This window comes from Sturnus vulgaris, chromosome 10 (assembly GCF_052056855.1).
Source record: "Sturnus vulgaris isolate bStuVul1 chromosome 10, bStuVul1.hap1, whole genome shotgun sequence".
Taxonomy (NCBI): domain Eukaryota; kingdom Metazoa; phylum Chordata; class Aves; order Passeriformes; family Sturnidae; genus Sturnus; species Sturnus vulgaris.
In genome coordinates, this window is record NC_142252.1 from 8,223,662 (window position 1) to 8,248,523 (window position 24,862).

Consider the following 24,862-nt stretch of genomic DNA (forward strand, 5'->3'; position numbering starts at 1 on the left):
CATGGAGTCTGCCCTGGAGTGTGGATGGGAGTGATGAAGAGCTGTCCCTGGGATTCCTCACAGAGGCCATGTGGCCCGTGGCCATGGGCTGGCCTGGCCCAGCCCAGGCAGGATGATGAGATGACTCTGCCATATCGAGAGCAGTGGCACTCATGGGATCTGGGTGAGCATCTCCCACAGACAGCCCAAACTGCCACAGGGACACACTGACTGGCTAAAAAGCAAAGGAACATGGCTTTGTTTTCCAAGTGCTCTGGAAAAAAAAGCCTTGATGCAATCTTGCATAATTTGGGGTATTCGAGAATAAAAAAAAGCAACAAACTTTAAACGAGTCTATGTTGAGCAAATGATGATTGTGCAATCCTTTTACAAAATATATTCTTGGGAATAGAAATGGGCATTGATGGAACCAAGATGCTAAAAGTTTCAGAAGTAGGAATCAGCAGGGATCACCTGTGGCAAGATTTGCAGCCCCAGAACTTGAGGGGCATCTTCCAAGAGATAACTCCTCTTTTTCTCTAGGAAACTTCATAGCTGTATTTAATGGAGAAAATATTAAGAGAGCTATCCTTATAGGTACACGTGTACATGTGATATATACAATGTAGGTGTGCAAATATTTGGAAGAAGAAATAAAAGCTAATTCCAAAACTGGACAAGATGAAACCGGGGACAAGTCAAGGTGTATTTTACAACCATGAGATTAATTGACAGAAGATGAGCCCATGCAGCATAGCATCCACGCCTAAGTGTTTTTCCCAAAGATCTTGGTGTGATTCAGGGCATTCTATCTTCACGTGAAGAAGACAGCAGGAAAAACATCCTAGCAGGAAAAACACCAAAGAAAAGGAACACACTGAATGTCCTGTCCTCCCCAGGTGGACCGCGGGGCTGGGAGCCGGGGAGGGGAAGGGCAGGGCCCGGCCGGCAAGGGGCGCTCCCGGGCGGGGCAGCGCACCTGTACGGGAGGGGCGGGGCGGGACAATCGCACCTGTACGGGAGGGGCGGGGCGGGACCATCGCACCTGTACGGGAGGGGCGGGGCGGGACCATCGCACCTGCCCGCGGCCCCGCGGCCGGCGGGGCGCGCTGCGGCCGCGCTGCGCGGAGCTGGCGGCAGTATGGCCCGCCTGCTGGGCACCCTGCGCAGCTCCCAGCCCGTGGCGCGCTTCCAGCGCTCCTGCGGGCTCTTCCCCGCCGGCGAGGAGGGCGGCGGCAGCGGCGACCCCGCGGACGGGCTCCGGGAGCGCGGTGCCCGCAATGGAGCGGCCGCGCTGCGCTGCCCGGCCGGCTCCGGCCGCGCTGTCCCCGGCCCGCAGGTGAGTGAGTGAGTGCGGGGGGGCGGCTGTGACTCAGCAGAGCCGCCCCCGGAGGGTCCCCTCGCATCCCGCCGCCTGCCCGGGCCGGGCCGGGAGGAGGGAAAAGGGCTCTGGCTGCGGGCGGGGAGCGCTGTGCGCTGCCGCAGCCCGGCTGCATCCCGGCCCCGCAGGGGAGGCGTCTTTGGGATCTCCGCGCTCCCCCGGGATGGGGCGGTCGGTGCGAGCGGAGTTGCCTGCAGAAGGGCCTGGAGGGCACCGCAGCCTGGCCCCGGGATGCGGCTGGGAAGGAGCAGCTCTGCTCCCCGCGGGTGTCTCTCCGTGCGGGGCGCACCTGCCGCCTGTCCCCGGCCACTGCGCTCTGCATGGCTGTGCCCGAGCCGGCCCCTGCCGCCCGGTGTGCGCTCCGAGCGGCTCAGCCCTGCTGATTGCAGCCGAGGTGCTGATGGAGACAGGCTCAGCTCCTGCGCTTCCCGCTGGCCAGGCAGGTCGCGGCGTTTCCCGGCGCGGTCTGTAATTCCCCTGTGTATCAGAAGGGAACAGGGAAGGGCATGATGCAACCCATGTGTACAGGTCGGACGACCTGCTTTTGCTTCTACTGTAATGACTTGGATTCATTAGCAGATCGCTTTGTGGTGCCTTTTGGAAAGCAGGTGTGATAATGGGTTTCCACACTCTACCTGCAACATAAACCATTCATGGACCAGCCATGAATGTCACAACTCTACCTCTCCTTCCCTTCCATACTATTTTACTCTTCCCTTTTCCACATCCAGTGCTTAGCTTCCCATTTCAAGCATCTAAAATTCTTCCTTACCTGCTTCTTGATTCTTTCTCGATTAGATGTAGTTCAGTCTGTTCACTTCTGAACTACAGTAAGCTCTATTTTGGGTAAACTATACAGATTATTCACTAAAAGATTTATTATCACTGCTTTCTTTTGAACAGTGACGTAGTTCATGTAGCAGTGTTGATACTAAAATCTTGTCCAAGTTAATGCTCCATGAATGCAGCTGTTCACCTTGAGCAATTGCTTTGGGTTTCATGAAGTAAGGCACAATTACCTTTATGTGAAGGATGAATGCGTTCTGGGGGAGATTCCGTGAAACTTGGAGGTAGAAGCAGGAAGGTTTATTTCCACAGAATTCTGACATTTGCTTCTGAAACGTGAAACTTGGGTTCAAACACCCCAAAATGAAGATGGGAGTAATAGATTGAACAGTGTTTCAGTGAAGTGGTAGAATTACAAAGACAGGCTCTCTCTGTTCCTTTTTATCGAAACTGGAAGTGAAAAGTCCATTTTTACAAGGAGGGTCTTCTGCAACCTGACAAGATATGGGAAAAGTAAATCTGGATCTACCTTAGGCTAAGACTCAGACCCCCTGCTTTGTTGCTAAATGACTTGGGATTACCCTGATTTATCTGCAAATAAGCAGGTTTAGGAGTCTCATTTGCATAGCAAATTCCTTGGCCATGAATTCTCTATGGACAGTGGCATTTCCTTGCTGCCAGCTGCAGGCGTTTGCAGAAAGGTGCTGAAGTGCTGCTTTTGCATCTCCCTCCTGGAGCCTTGTGTGGCTCTGTGCCTATCCATCCCTTCCTGAAACTTGGGAGTTTCCAAGTCCTTGTCATCAGGACAGTTGATTTCTACAAGGCAGTAACTTTCACACTGCTTTGTCTTTACTGATGCAACTGACTTAAAGGTTCTCCTGTGTAAGTTCTTGACAACCACTAGGCTATACCTGTAAAAACAGAGCATATTGCATGCAGTGAAGAAGATGTGAATGGCTTATTGGACAATGGGACTGCCACAGCTCCATGTCTCCAGGACATCTCCCCTTCCTCCAGTGCCAGCTGGAGGCACATCTGACATGGGCTGGATATGCCAGGGTGGCCCAGCTGGAGAGGCTCTGGGGAGAAGGAACTGAGGGCTGGTAGTTCGGGAGGGGATGGACACACCTGGTAGGGGAAGATGCCATACTGCATGGAGAGGAGAGAGGATGTCTCAAAGGGCTAAAAAGACAGAACAGCTCTTCCTCTGGAAGAAGGAGGCTTTTAATTATTACATACGTTTGTGCCAGCAGTGCTGCTTGCGATTCAGCATCTTCATTTATGTATAACCTGGAGATTTAAATGTGTGTTTAAGAAAAAAAAGCCACAAGGACTGATTACAGTGGCCAGCAGCAGCATGAGTGGCTGAGTGTCTGAATCTTTGTAAATCAGTCCTGCCTGCCCCACAGGAGATGCCATGAGATGAGACAAGGAATGAAATGCCTAGATGTGACAGCTGTGGCTGCATGTGTTTCTTAAATAATGAATCAGTCACATAGCCCATGTTCTTGATGTTCCTTGGTTAGCAGATCATTTAGAATCACTTTTTAATACCTCAAATGCAAACTTCGATGTCTGTGGATGATACAGAATGGTGCTAGACCAGAACATTAACTGGGTTTATGTCCTGGCTTGGAGTAGATATTTTATCTATGGGCTTTTAGTGGAGAAACTGTCTGGGTTTATTACTACAGAAGACAAGAGAGCAACTTCTTGTAATTATCCTGTCTCTGGCTAATACTAATTTCTTTTCTGTACTGCTTTCTCTTATTAGTTTGTTTCACAAGGAATTTATTTCTGGAACAGCTAAAAGGTATCTTTTCCCGATGCTTTGTAGGAAATCCTCAAGCTGTGCTCTTAAAAACACCAACTTACTGCCTGAAGTTGGTGTTCTGTGAGTGGCCAAATAAAAGCCATATATATATAAAAAGTGGAGCTTTGCTTATCTCTAATCTCCTGGTGGACTTTTGCTCCTGAAATTGATAGCCTGAATGAAAGGGTACAAAGGAAAAAACTAGCCTTCTATTCAAAATTCTTTGTAGAGATTTGTTTGTCTTTCTCCATTCTTCCTTTCCCAGATGCTTTATCATTTTGAGATCTGTCTTCCTGCCTTTGAGAGAGTACAGTTCATGTTTACACAGTAGTTATTCCTTAACTGTCAGGACTGCCCCAAACTGGTGCAATGTTTACAAACTGCCTGCTGATGTTCAGTGGTTCTTGCTCATGCTGTAGGTGAGGAGGATAATAATCAGGATAACTGCCCGGTGATGGTGACAGAAACAGAGAAGGTAGGTACAAACTGCACATCTAGCTCAGATGTATTACAGTCCCCAAAAATGTGGTCACTTACTTGCAGGATATAGATGAAAACACTGTTTTTGCTGTGATGGGATGGCTGGTAATTTGAAGCATGCTTGCTCTAGAGCCTGAGTCAAGGTCTTTCTTCTGTGATGGTCCCTTGCAATAGATTTTTGCATCTGCTTTGGAATCTTGCTTTTTCTTTTTAAATTGTTTTGCAGGCTTACTTTGTTTCATGTTGTTTCCCTATCCATGCAGCAGTAATTTAGTGGTAGCTAAGGTGGGTTCAGCAGGACAGGCAAACCCTTGTGAAAAAAGCCCACGAGCACTGCTAAGAGAATAGGCAGCAAGGCATTTCTGCTTCAAGTGCTAACACTTTATCTCCCTAGAGAATACAGCTGAACTTTTGGAAGCTCCTCAGTTTGGAGCTGCAGCTGGGGAAACATGAGACTCAGTTTCCAGTTTCAATGGGCTGAGCACAAGGCTCGGGTTGCCCAGCATCACTCCTGTGCTCTGGTACTCTGTGTGCACGTGTCCCCTGCCTGGCAGGGCTGCCGAGGGAGCTGGACCATCCTGCATGTGTCCAGCTCTTGGTTTGAGGTTTTAGCAGCCGGTGAGAGACAGTGTTAATCTCTATGAATGAGATGGTTTCATTGGAGGGTTTTGGCCAGTCCTGAGTGATGGTCCTTTGGAAGATGACAGAGTCACATCCAAGATTCAGGTAGTGTGTGGCAACCCTGTGAGAATCTCATAGCACTGGGTTTGCCTCTCCTCAGGGAGCAGCCTTGCATCCCCTCTGGAGAGCAGGCTGCAAAGGCAGGTGTGTGCTGTTTGTTATCATCTCATCTTCAGGATCTTGCTGCAGAAACACCTGAAGCTAACAAAAGTTTGTGATTTATTGCTGATTGCAATAGGTATCTTGTGTGGTGCCTGCTGCTGAGAGAGTGAGTGCTGGCACAGGGGCACACACCTGTAAGGGGCTGTGCTGCCAGCCCAGGTCCTTACACCGATGATGATGATATGCTTCATGACTCAGTGCCTCCTGGCTCACAGTCTGAGTCATCTTTTTGGAGGCCACTGGACCGCATAATGAGGAGCTGTCAGGATCCTAAGATTAATTCCAGTGCTTGGAGTTGAGCCACTTACTGCTTTATAATTCTGCTGAATGTCTTGGGCCATTAGTTCAGATATCAACCAGAATAATAAAAGTTAATCTGCTGTCGTTTTTCTCATTTGGCTCTCTGGAGAACAGGACTAGATTTAACAGACAAGAAGCAGGAGAAAATGTGTTCTGGAATATTCCTTTGGACAGCCAGTTCTTTCAATTTATCTCATTTTTATGCTCTGCAGGGAATGTGTATGGGTCGTCTGGGCAGTGGAAGGTGACTAATGATTGCTATGGAAGTAAATCTGAGGTCTAGAGGGTACAGGTAGTATTGTCTAAACCATGAAATTTTAATTTAAAATGCCTGTTCACTTTCCTTCTTTAAAGGATTTCATATCAGTCCAGTTTGGATAGCACCTGTAATTTACTTTCCCAAGGTAAACTGCCATTGGTATAGATGTAGAGGACTGTAAATGCTTTAATGTGGAGCTAAATTGCAAATTTATTTATTTTATTACTAAATTTTTGAATATTTATTGCTAGATATGTTTAGTCCTCCCTTTTGAAGACAGCTGGCAGTTGCAAGCCTCTCTTACTAGGGTTCCCTGAGCCTCTGGGTTCTGGCACACAGGAATTGGTCACTATCACCCCAGGCCAGGTAATTTTTTATCCCCTTTGCAGCTTGCTCCACTGGATGGAATTATGACTGCTTTCTTAAGTCAACCAGCTTGAGGTGTAGTGCCTTTAGCGTTCCCCATTGCCATTCCCCTTTGAGAAGTGAGAATGTCGGGGTGCTTCATTTTACAGGAGGAGTCAGTGTCAGACACCTCAGTTGTGCCACAAGAGCAAAGCCTGGATGTTTGCAGTGGAAAGGGGCATTAGCAGTGAGGAATCTGCTCCCTGGCAAATACACAGCCCACCCACCGGGATCTGTGGCTGAAGCAAAAGGCAGAGCAAGCAAAAGATTGAAAGAAAGGTTCAGTGAGGGGAAGGGAGTCCTTAGAGAAGGGCAGCTCACAGCCATGTCACCTGCACGTGTGAGGTGCCAGGGTGAATTTTGGACTGGGACAGACTGAAATGCTCTAAAGCTTGCAAGCACCTGCCAAAAAGTGTTCCCAGAGCTGTGCCAAGCCCTGCTGGCTGGGAGAGTGCCAAGGGGGCTGCAGCCACAGAGTGTCTCATTCAGTGGGGTGGGAGATCCAGCCTTGGAGCAGCACTTGGCAACATCAGGTTACATGCTGGACTCCCTGTGTGCTTCCCCATCAGAAACAGAGCTGACATCGGCATGGCTTGCATTAATTGCAACTAATAATGAGGCAGCAAGAGAACAAAGAATACCTTATTTGCAGCTCTCCTCCCAGGAATGGGCTGGCTGCTGAGCTGTCCTCCCATGTGCCTCTCCACGGCCGCAGCTGCAATTTGAACACATCCCTTCCTCCTTACAGGGGTCTGTGCTTTGTGGGAGTGCATGGACAAGGCACTTTTATTTATGTGATGGTACTTAACCCAAAGCTCTATTCAGCACTACCCTAGGAAACTGCTCTTTGACTCGAGTCCTGGAAATATCTGCTGGCAAAGAAGTCACTTCACCCTCTGCTGGTGCCTGATTGTAAGAGATTAAAATAGTTTAGTTGTCTGAAAATGGTATGGTGTTACTATGTTTATATTCCAGAAGCCTTACTGCTCTGTGCATCTCAGAACAGACCTCTGCCATTGAACTAATCTTTGTGAAAAAATTAGCTGACTAGATTCATGATGCTGCTGAGTAGAAATAAATCATTAATCTATGGTATCAAACTTCCAGGCCATAGTTAATTTCTAAAACAAAATCTTAAGGTGAGAACAAGCTTTTTGCTCTAAAAAGAAATGTAACAGTGAAGTCCTGGTTCTCCTGGTCATTTACCATTGCTGCAAGTTTCTGTTTGGTTGGATTAGGTTAGGTTGAGTTCAGCTCCTATTGAGGATCTCCTCAGATATGGTGTGCTGGGGCAAAACTGAGTGAGAGTCTTCCCGTTCCTCCTCCTCAGTATCTCTGCAGAACACCATGGCTATCCAGCAGCCAGGCAGGCCCTAGTAACACTCTGACTCATTTGGTTTTGGCAGGAAGTCAAAACTCAGAGGTGGTGGTGCTTGAGGGAGATGGGTGAGTGTGTGGGCAGGGTGACCATCTAATGCTGTGCTGCTGGAAAACTGCTTCTTTGTGGCACATCCTTCTACCCAAAAACAGTTTTAGTAACTCTGTACCTTTGGAAACACAAAGTACAGCAAGTTTCAGAGGAATCTGATATCTGTTTTGAAGCTGAAATCCCTATCTTTCTGAACTGCCTAAAATTAACTTACATCTTCCTCCCTCTGTCCACAGACAGTGGTGCTACCTAATCCTTAAAATACCTTCCTCAAGCATTTCCAGGTGCAGGCTCTGTGTTGCACCCCACAAAATTACAGCCTAATTCTTGTAAATTAAAATGCAATTAAATAAACCTGTTCTTCCAGTGTAAAACAGGGAGGAAGGAAGCCTTTTCCTTCTGCCCTTCCCTTGCCTGCCTCTCTTGCCCTGTTGTTTCTATATTGCACAAATTGGCCAGTTCCTCCTGGAACGTGGGAGGATGCTGAAGTGCATGAGAAGTTCACCCACACCTGTCAGGGCAGCTGAAACAGCCTTGTCCAAGCTGCCCAACCTCTGCCTGGCAAAGCAGGGCTCAGGGAATGCAGGAGATGAGCTCATCAAGGAGGAGAAGTGCATGGCCCTATTTATGCTGCTGTTGTGCAGCTTTCTTGGCAGAAAAAAAGCTGCTGACACACATCAGTGAATCATAACAAAAGTGCCAGAACTGGGGAGTTACTCCAGCAACTGGAATAACCATGAGAGGAACAGCTTTCCATAAAGAGCAGGCAAGGAAATGAATGCAGAGGTGTTACCCTCCATGTTGGAATGGTGTGTTGAGCTGTGTGCTCAAAAAGATCACGGTGGAAGGTAGACCTATTAGAGTTCCTCAAAACTGTACTGCAAAAAAAGGGGTGAAACATAATCCTGATCCCATGACACCACAGTGTGGAGGAAGGTCAGACTGTCTTGCCTTTTCAATAGCAACAAGCAAAAGCTCCAAAGTATATGAGCTGGTCGGTTTGAGGTTTGACTAGAGGATCTTTAAAGATTCCCTTCCAACCCAAACTATTCTATGATTCTCTGAATCATGGATGTCAACTCTCCAGGCATCTGCTGAGAAAGGAATATAGGAAGTTAAATGGCCTGTGAGTTTGAGTGCCACCATGGACAACTTATGATGGAAAGTGATAAGAATGTCTTTAGAACACGTTTCAGAGCCATGTGGAAATCCCCAGCTGGAAATGTAGGTGTGAGATGAATTTAGAAGAAAGTGCAGTTAGGCTGGAGGATGAGAACAAAAGTCAGTCTTGTCAAGCTGAAGGTGCAATTGAAAATTGACTTCAATAGGTGCAGATACTTATTGAAGAAGCAGGTGTAGACTCAGCTGTAGAATGGAACAATAGATGTGGTAGAGATTTCACGGAGGAAAAGCCGTTGTTTGAAATCACAGGTTTGACATTGTTCAATGGTGACAAACCTCTGAAAACTGCCCACAGAATAAATGGCATTATTGTGCAGGACTGATCCTTCTGCTGAAGAGTCACATCTGATCTTTGGGCTCCATAATTCAAGACAGGCATATTAGGTGCTGTGTCTGGAAAATGTTTAGTACCCCCTGCAAGAATTACCAGATGATTAGGGAGTGGAAGAAAGGACAGTTATGTCATTTTTGAATGCTTATAACAATCTTCTTCTTGTCAGCCTTCACAGGAAGGAAACAATTTGTTCCTTCTCTGTAGTAGATAAGAAAACAGCCGTAGGTTTCAATTTCAGCAAGAAAGTTTCAAGCTGAGTGGCAGAAGAGCAAAGCACTTGGAGATGGCCTGGAGCAAGCAGTGGAGTTTCCACCTCTGGTTTGGTAAGCACAGGTTAGACAAACTTCCACCAGAGTGAGGGGGTGTAAGCCATCCATCCTTGGTGGACAAGCTGGACCAGCCTTGGTTTGGGCTGTCTGTCAGGAAATGTGAGGCTGTCCTTCCCAGTGGCTGCAGGCATGGTCCTTCACAAGCAATCTCAGCCTCCTTAGCAGCCACTCCCCTTTTGATCTGAAAGAGACTTACTTTGGTTTCTTTAAGGAAGGCGACATAATCAATTTTTTCTTCCTATTAATTGCCTAAACAAATACTCTGTCGACTCTAGTCTTATATTATTCCACTTTATATTTAAATGACTTGGCAGATTCTGCTACTTCTATGTGTGTTCCTTCAGCCCAAGGAAGTAGGCTACTTTGAGAGCAAGACACAGAAATAAAACCTGAAATTCAGTCTATCTCCCAACTACTAATCAGAGTGGAAGGGAAATAATATGAAGGTTTAAAAATGCAATCTTCACACATAAACTGAAGTGTCTGAACTATGTTCTGGACCCATTCCAGCTTCAGTGTGCTGGGTGTGTTGATGTGCAGATGTGTGTACCTGTCTCTGACCATCCTGTACAGGCTGAAGGGAACACAGGGACTGATGTAAGGTGTGGTGACTAAATGAGCATTGTGCCCAGGGGGACAGTGTTGCTGGGAGACCTTCATGGACCTTTCCTATTGTCTCTGGGTGGTCTCAGCCTTTGGTCTGCAAAGCATAGCTCCACCCTTTCAGACTGCTTCCATCCATCCCTGGTGCTGTTGGCTGTGCAGCACTGCTCTTCTATTGTACCTTGCTGAGAGTTGGTCTAATGGCCTTTTGGAGTTCAGAAACTGCTGAAACTGCCAGGATTCTACTTGATTTTTAGGCTCCCCACTGGTTCTTTACCTGAGATCACTGAAGGTGCTGTGACTCTCTGGCTTGGAGCTTGAGCATTGTTATGTCTCATGCAATGACTGTCTTCTGTATCAGCTGATGGTTCCAGGCCACATCCCTGCTCATTAGGCCAGGAGTGCCTGCTGCTGTCTTTGCTTGCACAACAGCTGGAGCTGGATGTGTCCTCTGTGTGCTGGTCAACAAGGACATGCTGCCAACAGCAGAGCTGGACAAAATGTTATAACATTTATGGAGGACTTTCTTGTGATTTCTGTTTGTCTCCATTTCCACATTTCTGAGGTTTTGGTTGGCTCTAGCTGTTCCTCCAGCAGCACTCTGTAAACCTGGAGTGCTATTGAAAACTCTGCCTCATGTTCTGCAGAGACTAAAAAATTAATTACTTGTTTTAAAGCATTTAAACTGAGTGGGAAGCTGCACAGATGTATGAGCTTGCTTAGGTGTATTTCTGATGCCTCGAGGCTCCTTGTGTGTGCTCTGTGGGCTCTCTGTGCTGTTGTCCTGCCCCTGCTGCCTCCTGACTTCTCTGCAGTCCCTCCCATGACTCTGGGTTGCTCCTTTGCTGGCTCCCCCCTCACCCTACCATGGGTGCTGTGCACCCTGCCAGGGGCTGATGGCCACACCAGGATCTCCCAGGGGGCACAGCCCCTGTTCCCTGGCCACCATTTCTTCCTCCTGGAGCAATGGGTTGCAGTGCTGGTGCTCCCAGGGAAGGTGGATGCATAGGTGCTGCAGTGGTGTTGGCTGCTCTTGGCTGCTTGCTGGATCTTCAGGAAACTCAACATGTTTGAAGTGCAGCTGTGCAGTTGGATGGAAGAGCTGAAGCCTTTGATAACCATGAGTTTTTCTTTTTCTTATTTTCCAAAGTCTAATTACCAGTATCTAATTTTTTTTTTTGTTGTGACTTGATAGGTTCGTTTTTTAACTTGGTACAGTTAATAAATATAAAGTAATGCACAACTGACTGCTTATGCAGAGTACTCCAGTACAGATGGCTTTTTCCCTCTGGTTTTACTCTAAACAGTACAGCTCTGTGGGCCTGAATTTTCTGATTTATATTGTCTTTGTGTACAGCAACCTCTAGACTGGAATTTGATTTTTTTTGTTTTGTGACTGATTTTTGGTAGCTTCTCCAAATTTAGAACCCTTTCTTCTACTGCATTAAAAGACCTTAAAGTGAAAAGAATGTAATGTGTTAATTAGGGACTTTGAGAGGGAAACTCCTAATCTTTTGCAAGGCAATTCTGTTGGAAGGGGAGCAAGGGACTTCAAGAACTTCAATTAAACATGTACATCTTCTGAAAGATCCCAAGTAATTGAGAGCTGAGAACAGAGTGCTGGTTAATGGGATCTCTGGGTCAGACTCTGAGCCTTAGAAGTCTGATGCTGCCCAGCTTGTCTCTAGAGACAGGGCAAGAAAAGCTGGGGCCTGTTTTGCTCTCTGACAAGAGACCTCCCAGAGGAATTGCAAGGAGTAGTATCTTTGCACAGCCAGTTTGTTTTTTCCCTAAAATGCATTTTAAATCTATTATGTTAGTGGCTCAGCTGCTCTTCCTTTGCTTCAGCTTTGAAGGCTAAACACTGCATATCTACATCCTTTCTTAAAATGATGGATTCCTCCTGTGCTGTGTCATTGTGTGCTATTGTACCCCCAGGGCCACCACAGTGTGGGTTTGTCCTGCTCTGCTGGCCCTGTAGGAATGTTTTGGGGATGCTCCCATGCTCCAGGGAGGCTGGGTGGGTGCTGTGGCAGCAGCTGGCGTGGGTGACCCACCCCTGGGATGACCTGCAATAGCCATTTCTGTGCCAATAGCTGGGTAGTTTATTTATGGAGACTCATACATCCATGAGAGTTTCTTGTAGACTGAGCACTTGAGGTTTTTCAAAATAGGTGCTTTATAGCTGATGAGAAGGGTCATTTTTGTGAAATTACCTGTCTCCTGTGTCTGTGAATGTTGAGGCTTATTACATCTTGTTTCTAATGCTCTAAAAATTCTGACTATCTGCAGCCTTAATTGCTGTCCATTAAAACCTCTTTGATCCAGACTGAATAGCAATGGAGATGGATGGAAGGGCTGATTTGCTGAAAGGGCTTCAGGCATTGTGGAAGGCATCAGGTCACTGCAGTACATTAAGAATAACCTAGTCTAAAGATAGGAGTTACTTAAAATTAGAGATTGGATAAATTTCTGGGAATGTTAGAAGATGTTAACACAAATAATGGGTTTCTCTGCACTGGGGTTTGAATGAGAATAAAAAGGGAAGGTGCTTCACAAAGCACTGCACTCTTTGCTTTCTGCAGAAATAGTGGGTGTAGATAGTAAATGTGAGCTAACTGCAGTCTGAAGGTTCATGGAGGAGGCTTGCTGTACTTACAGTGCTTTGGGATCATAACAAGTGCAAACATCACTTTTTTACCGTGCACTACCAAGCATCAAGTTTAGTGATTCTGTGGCACTCTGCCAGCATGGTGTCACAGACAGGCTTTGCTTGTCCCCTGTCACACACACTGGCTGTGCACAACTGCTAGTGTAGAATTAAAAAGCCAAAAAAGATGCTAAAATCCCAACCAAGCGTGTGTGTATGTGATTTCTGGTAGAAAAGGAATGGAAGAAAGAAAAAAGAGAGCTTTTAAGAATCATGTTGAAGGACTTGGACCTGCCTTCAGCCTGGAAATATTTTTTTAACTCCACATTTCTTTTAGAACATGATAAACCGTACTTTCCCCCACAAAACAGTTACTAGAATTAGAAAGTTTTATCCCTCATCCCATGAAGTTGCAAGTATAAAAGCATTACCTTAGGGATGTGTCTGATCCTCTCTGAGCTAAAGCACACAAGCCCATAATTCCCAATACCTTGGAGATTAATGCTTAAGTGAGAAGTTAGTGGTGCCAGAAGAGAGATTTCTGTGAGTCTATGTTAAGTGTCACCAGATAGAGTTTCAGGATCTCAGACAGAAGCATTGGAGTTGCTAATTGTGCTGGGGGTGTTTTCTAAGTGGCAAAGAGATTTGAGACACTCAGGCTGATTGCTCTGTCATGCAGCCAGCCACAGCAGAGCTGTTATCCTAGAGGGATGCCAGTAACTCCTCTGTGATCTCTGTGCCTGATAGAATGGGGAATATTCCTCTGACCCTGGCATTTCAAAAAATGTTGACTCATCTTTTCCTGTTTGTTGGTGTAAAAATCAATTCGAGTAGTGAGGTTTTTATGATAATTGAATGGATGCAAGTTCTTTCCATCTTGCTGTTGTCATCTCCCTGCAGTTTGCCTCATCTCTGCATTAAAAGCAGATGAAGAGACTGGAACTTCTAATGGCTTTTGCAATGAGTCACAAGTGCATGTCTAGACTCCTTAGACAATTTTTATGTTTTCTCACTAGCATGTAAGAATGAGAGTTTCTCTTTAGTAAACTAGTTACACAGCCAGCTCCGAGCAAGTTTTCCTATTTGGGGAGTTTTACAAGCTTATGTCAAAGCTGTATCTTAACTTAGTGTGTCTGTGCTGAGACCTTCATGATCCATTCTCAGTTCTCATCTTTAGGAAGTTCTTTCGTCTTGTATTTACATAGCCAATGTACATATTTTTGATTTTTGGGGGAAGATGGAGTGAGACTATATTGGCAAAAGCCAATTGCTCCTCTCCTGAATCAAAACTCCTGTCTATCTGTCTATCTCCTTATTTCCTGAAATGACAGGTGTACCTACAAAATGTCATTCACTTGCCTGTTGCTCCTGCTCACAGTGTGAATCTTCTTAGTGGTGTCCCAGTCCCAAACGGCAGCAGCAGCAGCAGAAAACCTTTTCTAGACACATTCAACAAATGGCCAAGGTCATGGCCTAAGCAATGTGTGCTCTTGTGTGGCTTCCCAGCTCTGGAGGGCTGGGTGTCACATTTTGGAAGAGGGAAAACAAGCATGTTAGGTGGGGTACATCTGATGAAATCATCCAGCTGCCAAATCCAGAGAGTGAATGAAATTTCATGCTAAATAAAATGAATAAATAAAGTGCTAACATGTAGCTGTTTGCAATGCATCTACTAGTAAAAGACAACCTTGTTGTCACTTGAAATGTTGGGGTGAAAATGTGATGGTGGCAGGTGCAGCTCTTGGCTCTGCCCACTCAGAGCCTTGTGCTCCCCGGGATCTGCTCGTGCAGCTGTGGCTGCTGAGCCCAGCCCCGTGCAGCAGCTGGATCTTCCAGCTGTGGCACTCAGTGTGGGGTGGTCCCACGACATCCTGACACCAGGAGCACGGGGCTGGAGGCACAGGGAAGAATTCTGCCGAGGGCTCTTATCAGCAGCACCTGGCAGCAAATTTCAGGGGCTATAATAAGTCAAAATTTAAATGAAGTACTTCAGTAATTGCAGTTTAAGTTTTTCACCTCAAAATGCATTTCCAGTGAAAGCACTGGTGGCTTTGTCTACTGATGTAGAAATTTCAAGCTTAGCACGTCAATACCTTTTATGAAATACACCTGATTACCCTGGAGGAAAGGCTGATCCCATTTCTTGAGAGTCTTTGTCCATGTGACTGCTGCCTTAGTTAGTCTGAATAGATTATTGCTCTGCAGGAAATGTAGCTGTGCTATCACTACAGTCTTCATTCTAGTGTAAAAGTTGAACTTCATTGACATCTTTTATAACAAATGATTTGGTTTAAGGACTTGGAACTATAGCACTTCTAATATTTTAAGTGTTTGTTATATTTTTCTACTTCACTGAAACGATAAAATTCTCTCATTTCCAGGATTGCACACAGAAGTATATTGTGAAGAACTACTTCTACTACTACTTGTTCAAGTTTTCAGCTGCTTTGGGTGAAGAGATTTTTTATATCACTTTCCTTCCATTTACCTACTGGAATATAGACCACTCTGTGTCTAGAAGAATGATAATTGTTTGGTCTGTAAGTATTTCTATGATTAATTTAAATTTTAATTCTGTATCCATAGCAAATGAATATTTAAGAACAAGAACAACCCTTCAAACAAACAAAATCCCTCCAAACAAAAGAAGCACCAGCACTATTCATGTGTAGCTCATGTTTAGGAAGAAAAGGCATTGCAATACTGAGAGAGGAAGCGAGAGGCATCCTCTGATTCAGGGTTTCTTCATCTCTGCCACATCTTGGACTGATATTTTTTTTTTTCAGCACAATCACTGACTGAGCTGCTTTTGATACAGTTTACACAGAACAGTTGGGAAAACACTTCCTTCCCAATGTGTCATGGTATTTCAGGGATTGTTTTTCATCACTTTAGGAAATCTTTCTCTTATTCTCATTTCTTCTGTGTAATTTCATATAGTTCTGGCTTTGTTGGAATTACCATAAGCCTGATAGTAAGGGGATATGCAGGCTGCAGTGGAATAATAATAATTCTGCAGTCATTTGAGGGGGGAAAGATCAGATTGTCTGTTGAAGGCTAAGACTTGAAAGCATCGATTTTTATTAATATGAGATCATTCACAAATTAACTGACTTCAACATTGCTTCAGCATGGGTTTGGGGTGTCCAGAATAATGTATTTCCATTATAGCACTGAAAAAACAGGAGAAAACCAAGCACTTTAGGCCAGGACTGGCTGTTTTGTCACTGCCATTGCTCATCTTGGTATTGATCGGATATTGCTGCCCAAATAAGACCATTTTAGAACAGAGAAAAGAGGTAGGGAGCACCTCTGCCAGGTGGCAGAGCCTGCAGATTTAGCTATCAATCTACACTGATTTAAGAAACTGAAGCCTGGTAAAAAGTTAAATATTATATCCAAGCTTATTGCTTTACAGTGAAGATTTTCTGTGATCTAGTCAATTCTGGTTAATAGTATTTTGTCTTTTGACCAAATAATATGATAAGAAATAATAAAGCCAACTTGAATTGGGTCATACACTTCAAATACACCCGGTCTTGGACAGAAGACATCAGTTGCTCTGTGCCAGTAACCTTAGTCAATACATTTTATAAAGAGAACATGAAAAATAACTTGCAGATGAAATTTAGAAGTAGGTGGACACAGCATAACTAGAGCTGGGTTTTGGCCAGGAGTACACCTACAGCTTCTGGAAGCGTGCCACAGAAGATGAAAATTGGGAAAATTGGTAGTCACTGCCTTCTGGGTTTGCATATTGCTCAAAAAAATGAGCCTTTGGAATTCTTTACATGCATTTTTGTAGACTTGCCTTGCCTTTTCCTTGCAAGGAGTTCATCTGAGTATTGGCCAGATATAGTCTGACTTAGAGTATTCAAGTATCTGATATTATGATAAGTAATATTATTTTTCATTTACTGAGTTGTGGAGTTACACTTTATACTGAAAAGAGGAAACTCTTTTAAATACATGGGCTTGTGACAATCTGTGTTTTTAAAACATTAATTATATGTAATAGTGAAATGGCAAAAAATGTCTGTGCAGGCCATGTGTTAATGTTGTGCCATGCTCAGCTGGGAGGATCTCTTGTTGGTGTTGGTCTGTCTAACAGACTCATAAAATCATAGAATGCCTTGAGTTGCAAGGGACCTTAAAAATCACCTACTTCCATAAAAATCACCTACTTCCCTCCCTGCTGCTGTGGGCAGGGACACCTTCCACTATTCCAGGTTGCTCCAAACCCTGTCCAGCCTGGCCTCGGATGCCTTGGTCATGGATGTGACATTTGGCTCAGCTGCATGGGAAACACCATGGTGGCAGTGGGACAAAGCTGTACTTTTACCTAAATTGGAAGGTTTTGGTGATGGAGTTTGGAAGAAATGCTTCTGGATGCATGATGGTCATGTGTGGCTAAGAAGAGCTGAGTCAGAGGACAGTAAAAATCCTGGCAGCCTGATAGTCTGACAGCAGCTGTGAGTGGAGGGCTGGGAAGAGCATGAAGGGATAATTGCAGCACACAGGCATGTTCTGCAGAATTCTCTTGTCCATCTGGGAAAAGCAGCAGGTATCAAAGGGAGAGCCCTAAGGGAAAGGTGGGAGTAATTCCCCTCTAAAGGGGGTGCTCAGGATGAGGGAAGGTTGTTAGTGAAGCTCTTCAGCAGGGAGAGAGTGGACCAGCAATGGCTTTTTCAAGAGCCAGGGGCAAAGCACAGAGATATGTTGGGAGCATGGTTGGCAGGGATGATGGTGACACAGTGACACCCATGGCCAGGAGAAGTGGCTCTGCAGAAGTAGAAGGTGCTGAGGGTGGTATTTTTGTGCTGTTTCTCACTTAAACCTGTGAGTTTCTGCTGCAAGTTGGAAATTAAAATGTTGGTGTCTCGGGATGAATCAGGGGAGTTTCTTCCCTTAAAATTTAAAGCAGCATTAATGCTGTTTACAAAGACTTCCTGCCATCTTATCTGTAATAGTTTATGCGGAGCCAGTCACCCCCATTTGAGAAAGATAATTTCAAATTGGAGCAGGGCCAGGGATGATTAAAGAACAGACTATTTTCTGGGCAGAGACTGAAAGCTTAGATAAATCCCTAGCAAAATGAAGTTGGAGAGAGAATGAGGCTGGCTGCTAAAACCATGGGAAGGAAGGAGCTTCTTAAAATAAAACTAGTCACAAGAAGAAGCATGCATAAGGCAGTCATAAATAATTTCAGTTGAAGCCAAAGGTTGTGAAACAGCTCTAGAAGGGTGAAGGGCAGAAAGAAAAATTATTAAGAGATTGTTTCAGCAGCAGCAGAGGAGTGGACTTAGACCCTGGAATGTCTTCTCCTGCCCTGGGTCCCCAGAGCCAGCTGCTTGTGCTTTTCTGTTCAGGTGGATGGCTCTGGGAAATGCTGGCTGTTGTTGCATCCAGATGCTTTGGCAGCTCAAGGCAGCATGTTGTGCTTCCATGGGGCTTTGTCTCTGAGGATTCACACTCCATGTGCAGGCTTTACCTTTACCTTTGTGGACAGATGGAGGAAATAACTGTATGAAACCTCTGAGCAAGGTGCTGAGTCAGGAATGAAGGTGCTCTGGTGTCTTGCTCCTCTTCTCCAGCAATTTGAAATAAACACTCTTGAAACTACACAGGCCAGGCTTTGATGCCTGTGTCTCTTGCAATTTCAGCCACGAAGTGCAGAGATGAAAAATAGCTTCACACAGTTCCCAAATGTACTTTAAATTTACTGCACATCTCAGCTCGAGAGATAAAAGCTCACTTTGCTTCTGTTTTTTTGTTTTTTACTTTTTACACTGCTTCAGATTTGAGATCTTTATTTGGGTGTGGAATTTCAAAGGCAAAGATCAGGAAAAAAATACTGTTTCATTTGCTATTCAGCATGACTGGAAATCTCCTTTTTCCGGGTTTTTTTTTTCCTCAGGCCACATATCTTTATGGTCTATAAAACTTTAATTTATGCAATGTATATAAGAGCTGGCCAGTATGGGCTTTGTTGGGGCAAGTGTGGAAGCTTTTGGCATGTCACAGTGATAAGCTGCTGACTCAGGGGTAGGTGGCACCTGTGAAGGAAGGCAGAGTTTGGGTGTCCGGTGATGCCAGGCTGTGTGTGCCCCTCGGGGCTCCCTGAGCAGAGCTGGGCAGGGACATCTTCAGCAACTCTGAGAAGGTCCTGGGTCTGAACCCACAGCAGTTCAGCTTTCCATCTTGATTTTCAGAGGAACAGCTTTCTAAAGGCTGTCAGCACTTAGTTACTCAGCAATGATGAGCTGTGAACTCGGTCTCAGGGTAACCAGGAGTTTACCTGAAATTGTGATGCCGCTGATATTGCTGTGCAGTGATGGAAAACACACATGAAAGCAAACTTTTGGTTTAACAATTCTCATGTTTGTTAGTTTTAGCACCTTTGCAACACTTCACTGAAACAAGCCTGGAACTGCTGACAAACAGTCACTTGAAAGCCAAGCTCTTTAAAGCATCAAATATTGCACTGCACAGGAACATGTAAAACTGTATTCAGACACATGAGTAACTACATGTCAGAATACAAAAATAAATGGTGTGTGCAAGGTGATAAAGTGTTGATTGAAAGGAAATTTTGCAAGAGCTGGTAGCTGTACTCCACCCTCGAAGAAAAAGTGCCAATAGGGCTTTCATAACTGAGACAAACTGTGAATCATTTCAGGTGAAGTTTAAATTGGAAACCTTTTGTATTTCAATAGAACTTCTAGGTGTAACAGTTTGCCAGTTTTAGATGTTAGATGACAAACTATATCAATGTGACAGTACTTTTCCCTGCTACCAGGAGCCAAATTTTCTCCTCTAAGCCCATTATAAGATAGTCAACTACCTTATAGATTTTGTCTAAAGGCTTCTTTTAAAGACAGAGCGAATGTGTTAGGGTGTTTTCTGATTGTGCTTCCGGAGGCTCAAAGTTCTACTAATCTTGCTCTAGTTTTGTGTTTCTGAAGCCTGAATTCAGACAAAGTCCTCCTTCCTTATATATATATAAAAAAAACTTTTTTAGGAAGCTGCCCATGCTGTGTTTTCCCTGTCCCCTTGCCTCCTGCTGCCCTTTGCTGTGGTGTGAATGCTGTGCTGCCTATGGTGGGCTGGAGACCTGCCTGCTGGATTTGCTGTTCCCATGGTGGCTGGGCCAGCCCAAGGGTTTGCCCATCCCAGCAGCTGAATGCCACCTTGAATGTCCCATTGACCCTGGCCAAACCCTTGGTAAACGTGAGAAGTTCCTGTGCAGCAGCACAAGGTTGATGTATTTTCTGGAAACAATGCCCATGCTGGAAATGGCAGGTCCTGGAGCTCCAGGAGAGCCAGGTACCCTCTCCCACAAGGTGTGTGTGCCTCGAGGAGGATCCCTGCCCTGCTGCTGGTGTTGGCACATGGGGAGCAGCCTGGTGCTCCAGGAGGGGATGGGGAGCAGGACACAGCCTGAGGCTGGTGGTGTCTGGGGCTCTTCTGCTCTGCTGGGCTTCCTCCACCTGGGCTGCTGCCAGGGCAAGGGGCCAACTCTGCTGCTCAGTCACTTTCATGGTGTGCTTTCCTGAAGCCAAGCCTTAGTTCTTGAGATTGGAGGAGTACTTGCACAAAAAGAGGCTCTTCCTTGCCCTGTTCCTCTTTCACTCTGAACCAAGTGATGCTTGAGGGACACAGTCACAGCCAGTATCTGCTGCAGTGTTTATCTGTTCACGTAACCTGGGGGATGCTGAGAATAGATGAGTGCAGGCTGGGTGCTTGGCTTAATTTCTGTATGCTAAATCAAAGTCACGCCTGCCTCGGCAACCACATACAGTCTTCTACTTGACTAATCTGCAAGTGTTTATTAATAGTGCATCCTTCTTTTTTTTCTTCAATATGCTTGGTCACTCCTATCAGTGCACAGTGCTTGTGAAAGAAACCCAAAGTAACATCATTTTCAAACTGTAAATTTCCTTTCTGGGAAGATGACATATTACTGCAGGCCACAGTTTCTAGAGCCAGGTTATAGAGTTTCTATTTTGGAGCTGAACCAGCAGATTCAAAGTCAGGCTGTCACACTGTGAGTCTCAGGGAAGAAGTTGCCAATGCTATTTGACCATGTGTCTTCTCTAGAATTTTGTCTTGTCCTTTTAATAGATCAATAATGAAGATAAGGACAGCTGCAAAATCAGAAGTTGAAAACAAATGTGAACTGGTTCCTCTTTGTTAGCTGAAATATTACAGAATACAAAAAGAATTGGTTCTCCTGACCTTCATATGCCAGTGGGAGGGTCAGGTGTGTCCATGCTGTGCAGAGGCTGTAGCAGGGCAGGGATGATGGAGGATCCCCACACACAGCACAGCTGCAGCAATGAGCAGGATTCCTCTATCCTGCCAGGCTCAGGGTCTGGGCAGCTGCCATAGGAATGTTCCACAGGGGAAATTCCACTCTGTGGCAGTGCTGCCATGCCTCTGCTCAGGGAACTGGCCTAGTTGTGTCTGTGTGCTCCACAATGTCTGCACTGTGGTGGTAAATCTGCTTCCAGAGCTCTTGCTTCCTGTCATGGGAGTGATGCATGTGAGGAGTGAGGGGCAACCATTGCAAATGCCAAACACCTGCAGGTGAGAAAAACCTCCTCTTAGATGGCTGATTTACACACCAGAGGTGTGGGAATGTCAGGGAAACAGGTCACTGCATGGCACTCAGGTGCTCAGAGGGAGGGGAGCAGTCCCTCACCCCAGAGGGATCTCCTGCAGATGTTGGAACAAATGAAGAGGTATCCACATCTGTGTGGATGCTAATGCTCAAATCTGGTTCTGCAGTTGTTCACTAAAGCATGATCCGTTCAAATACAAAGATAGATTTGTCTTGTTTATCCTGATGCAAAGGCTCAGGTGAAGAAGTATTTTTGGAGATGGACCGTATACATGACTCAGAGCAAATTAAGAGGAAGCTCTCAGAAAAAGACCACAGAGACTGTCTTGCTGCTATAGCAACTGCCAATTGCGTTTGTGTAGTAAAATGTAATGCTGTTCACACAAAGTGGCAATAAAGCCTTGCCTTTCCTTCACCTGGAGTCTGGGCTTACTGTAAAGTGTTGCTATTGCCCTCAGCACAGGCCAGCCCAGCTGTAGTGGGAGGCACCAGTGTGAGGAAGATCTTGGGTTTAAGCTGCTTACAGTTTTGGGGGTTCTTTTTGGTTTGTTTTTTTTTTTTTGTTTGTTTTTTTGTTTGTTTGTTCATTTGTTTGGTATTTTTATTGCTGCTTACATTTGTTGCAAGGATTTAACCAGGAAGAGCTCAGGGTAATTTTCATTGCATTGGAGATCATGGATGTGCATGAGAGAAGGGCAGGGGTGGGCACTGCTGGATGGGTCCCACTAGTGCTGCAGCCTGGAATTCCCTGGGCAGTGCCGTGTCCCTGCAGCCTGGCATTCCCTGGGCATTCCCTGGGCAGTGCCGTGTCCCTGCAGCCTGGCATTCCCTGGGCAGTGCCGTGTCCCTGCAGCCTGGCATTCCCTGGGCATTGCCGTGCTCCCCCAGGCGCTGTGCACCTGGGGTGCAGGTGACACAGAGCAGTGACACAGAGCAGTGACACAGAGCAGCAGCACCTGTGCGGGGTGGCCTTTAGCAATGTGCACCTGCCATCATTGTCTCGGGAAGCCTGCCAGCTGCTGGGGGTGTTTCACCCCACCCACAAGCGCTGCTTCTGCCACAGAATTCAGGACAATGTGTGTAAAGTCACGTGCATGGTACCCAGATAAGCTGAAGGCAAAGGTCTGGTGCTTCAGAGATCACTGCTTAGTCTGAGCATGTTCTGGAGTCCCCTGCATGTTTTATGACGGTCTCACCTCTCCTTACCATCTATGCAATGTGTTTCTAAAAAGTAGAAGGGCCAGAATTTAATTTGGGGGGCCAAGAAGGGGAGGGTGTTGTGAGGATGCCTGGTATTTTCACTTACCCATCCCACCCCCAGCATTCAGTCTGTTTTTCCCCGTCACAGGAGTCCTAGCATAGCCTTCATTTTTGGGATGACTCATTTCCTTTTCTGCAATGCTCTTACGTTCTAGTACTAATAATACTTCCACAAGTGGAAGTCATTATTATAGAGGACTGCTGATAAACTGGCTCATCCTACCTTGCCTCTCAGATGGTATCACAAATGGCAGCCTCAATGTTTTATGTTCTGCCTGAGAGAGTAATTTTTCTTTCAACCCTGGAATTTAATTAACTTCCAAACATGTGCCTGCATCCATTTGGAAACTGATGGCATTAACTAAATAAACCCACAAAGTAGGTTTTTCAAAGATGTTTTTTCCTTGAGCCGTTGTTTGCTGTGAGCAGTCTGGGGCAGGGTATTCACTGCCTTCCCTGGGCCCTGTGTGTCCCACCTGCTGCTGATAATAAGGCACTAAAGTGATTCACATGCTGAGGGATAAAGGCTGCAAAGGCACCTGCAGTCACTTTTCCAGGCCCTGGTGCTGGCTGTAAGTCTAGCACTCTCTGGTGTGTGTTTTGCTGTAGAGAGAAAGATGAAGGAATGTGACTGGCTTTTCCTGGTCCTGACTTGTGAATCCTGAATTCTGCCATCTTTCTTTTAATGTGAAACCATTTTTTAAATGGCTGATGGGAGAGAGAAGGACGCAATGTGCCTGGTGACGAATGTGGGAGTGGGTGATTGTGTTGCTGTTCCAGCATATGGCCAACACCAGTAGCAAGGGAAGGATGTTATTTTAAGCCCCCTCCTTTGCTGGTGGAAGCATGAGAAGCAGAAGAGAGAGCTGTCTCACACAGCAACTGAGCTTTTATGGTAGACACCAGTTAACCTGATTTTTGTATTAAAAAAAAGAAAAAAATTTCACTTGGCTTTGTTTTAAAGAGCCTCCTCCACCTATGTGTGGCTACATTATCTAAAGGGAGGAGGGTTACAACAGAAAGCAAATACATCCTACAGGGGCAGCCTGGTTAACTTTTCTCAGATGTGGATGCTGACAGCCTGCTGCCTTTGGGAAGAGGGTGCTAAGGAGCCAAGGATGCCCTGGGCAGGGCTGGATGGGCAGCAGCTCTCAGGGATACTGGGATAGCACTGCCCTTGCTGACTTGAGAATGTGACATTGCCCCTGAAAGTACTGTGTTGCTGTTAGGAGCTAATTAATGCAGCCCTCGCTTAAACCTCTGGTGACCCAAGCAGGGAATAAAAGCCTTTTACTGGGGAGCTGGGCAGGAGAACTGGTACCTCATGCTGCTTGTCCAGTTTTCCCTCTGCTGCCTCTGCGAGGATGCCGAGGCTGTCATTTAATAACCACACGGGTGGTGCATCCCAGCAGGGCTCCTGCAGCACTAGGTGGGGTGGGAGCTGCTGGGAATGGGGGAGCTGGTGCTGGACACAGCTGGGAAAGGCAGTGATTCAAAAGTGGGGGTGGAAAAATTTTGCTTATGGCTGTTTTCTTTGCAGCAGAGGGGTTGTAAGGGATAGGGAGGAAATTTAAACTTCTCTGGCATGGGGTGGGAGCCAGCTGTCTGTCTCACACTGTCCTGTATTGCTGAATCTCATCAGCCAATCCTCCTTTTGGGCCCTCTTCTGCTCAGGTTACCACACAGAGCAGCAAAACCACCACTTCCTTTGCTGGCTGAGCTAATGGAAACCCCTTTAATAATTAAGGGGATAAGTCTCCACTTGGACGGGTGGATTCTGCAGGAAAAAGCACAGAAATGCAGGTGGTTCTTGGGTGGGCTGCATGGGGATTGCCTGTGCTGACTGACAGCCCTGTGGCCTCTCCTGTCCCCAGATAGTGATGTACATAGGCCAGGTCTCCAAGGACATCCTGAAGTGGCCTCGGCCCCTGTCACCACCTGTCGTGAAGCTGGAGATGAGGACGAATGCAGAGTATGGGATGCCTTCCACCCACGCCATGGCAGCTACAGCCATCTCCTTCTCCTTTTTCATTGCAACCATGAACCAGTACAAGGTAGGGGTACCAAAAGAAAACAGAAGAAGAAAAAGAAAATAGATAAAAAAAAGAAAAGCCTGTGTCTGCTTCCAGCAAGCCATATAAAGTTTGCAAATCCAAAGGTGCTGCTACTTCCAGAGGAGTTTAGTATTTATTTTCACAGATGTGTA

The 24,862-nt window shown here is 45.9% G+C and overlaps 1 protein-coding gene across 1 annotated transcript in view; it reads left to right on the top strand.

Annotated features, from left to right (window-relative positions):
- The first annotated feature begins 1,120 nt into the window (after window positions 1-1,120).
- The window catches only part of SGPP2 (sphingosine-1-phosphate phosphatase 2), a 34,999-nt gene continuing 11,257 nt past the window's right edge, over window positions 1,121-24,862 (top strand). Inside the window, exons 1-3 of the mRNA XM_014879564.2 lie at window positions 1,121-1,318; window positions 15,155-15,313; window positions 24,531-24,710. Of these exons, the coding sequence (XP_014735050.1) occupies window positions 1,121-1,318; window positions 15,155-15,313; window positions 24,531-24,710 (537 nt within the window). The remainder of the gene's footprint in view (window positions 1,319-15,154; window positions 15,314-24,530; window positions 24,711-24,862) is intronic.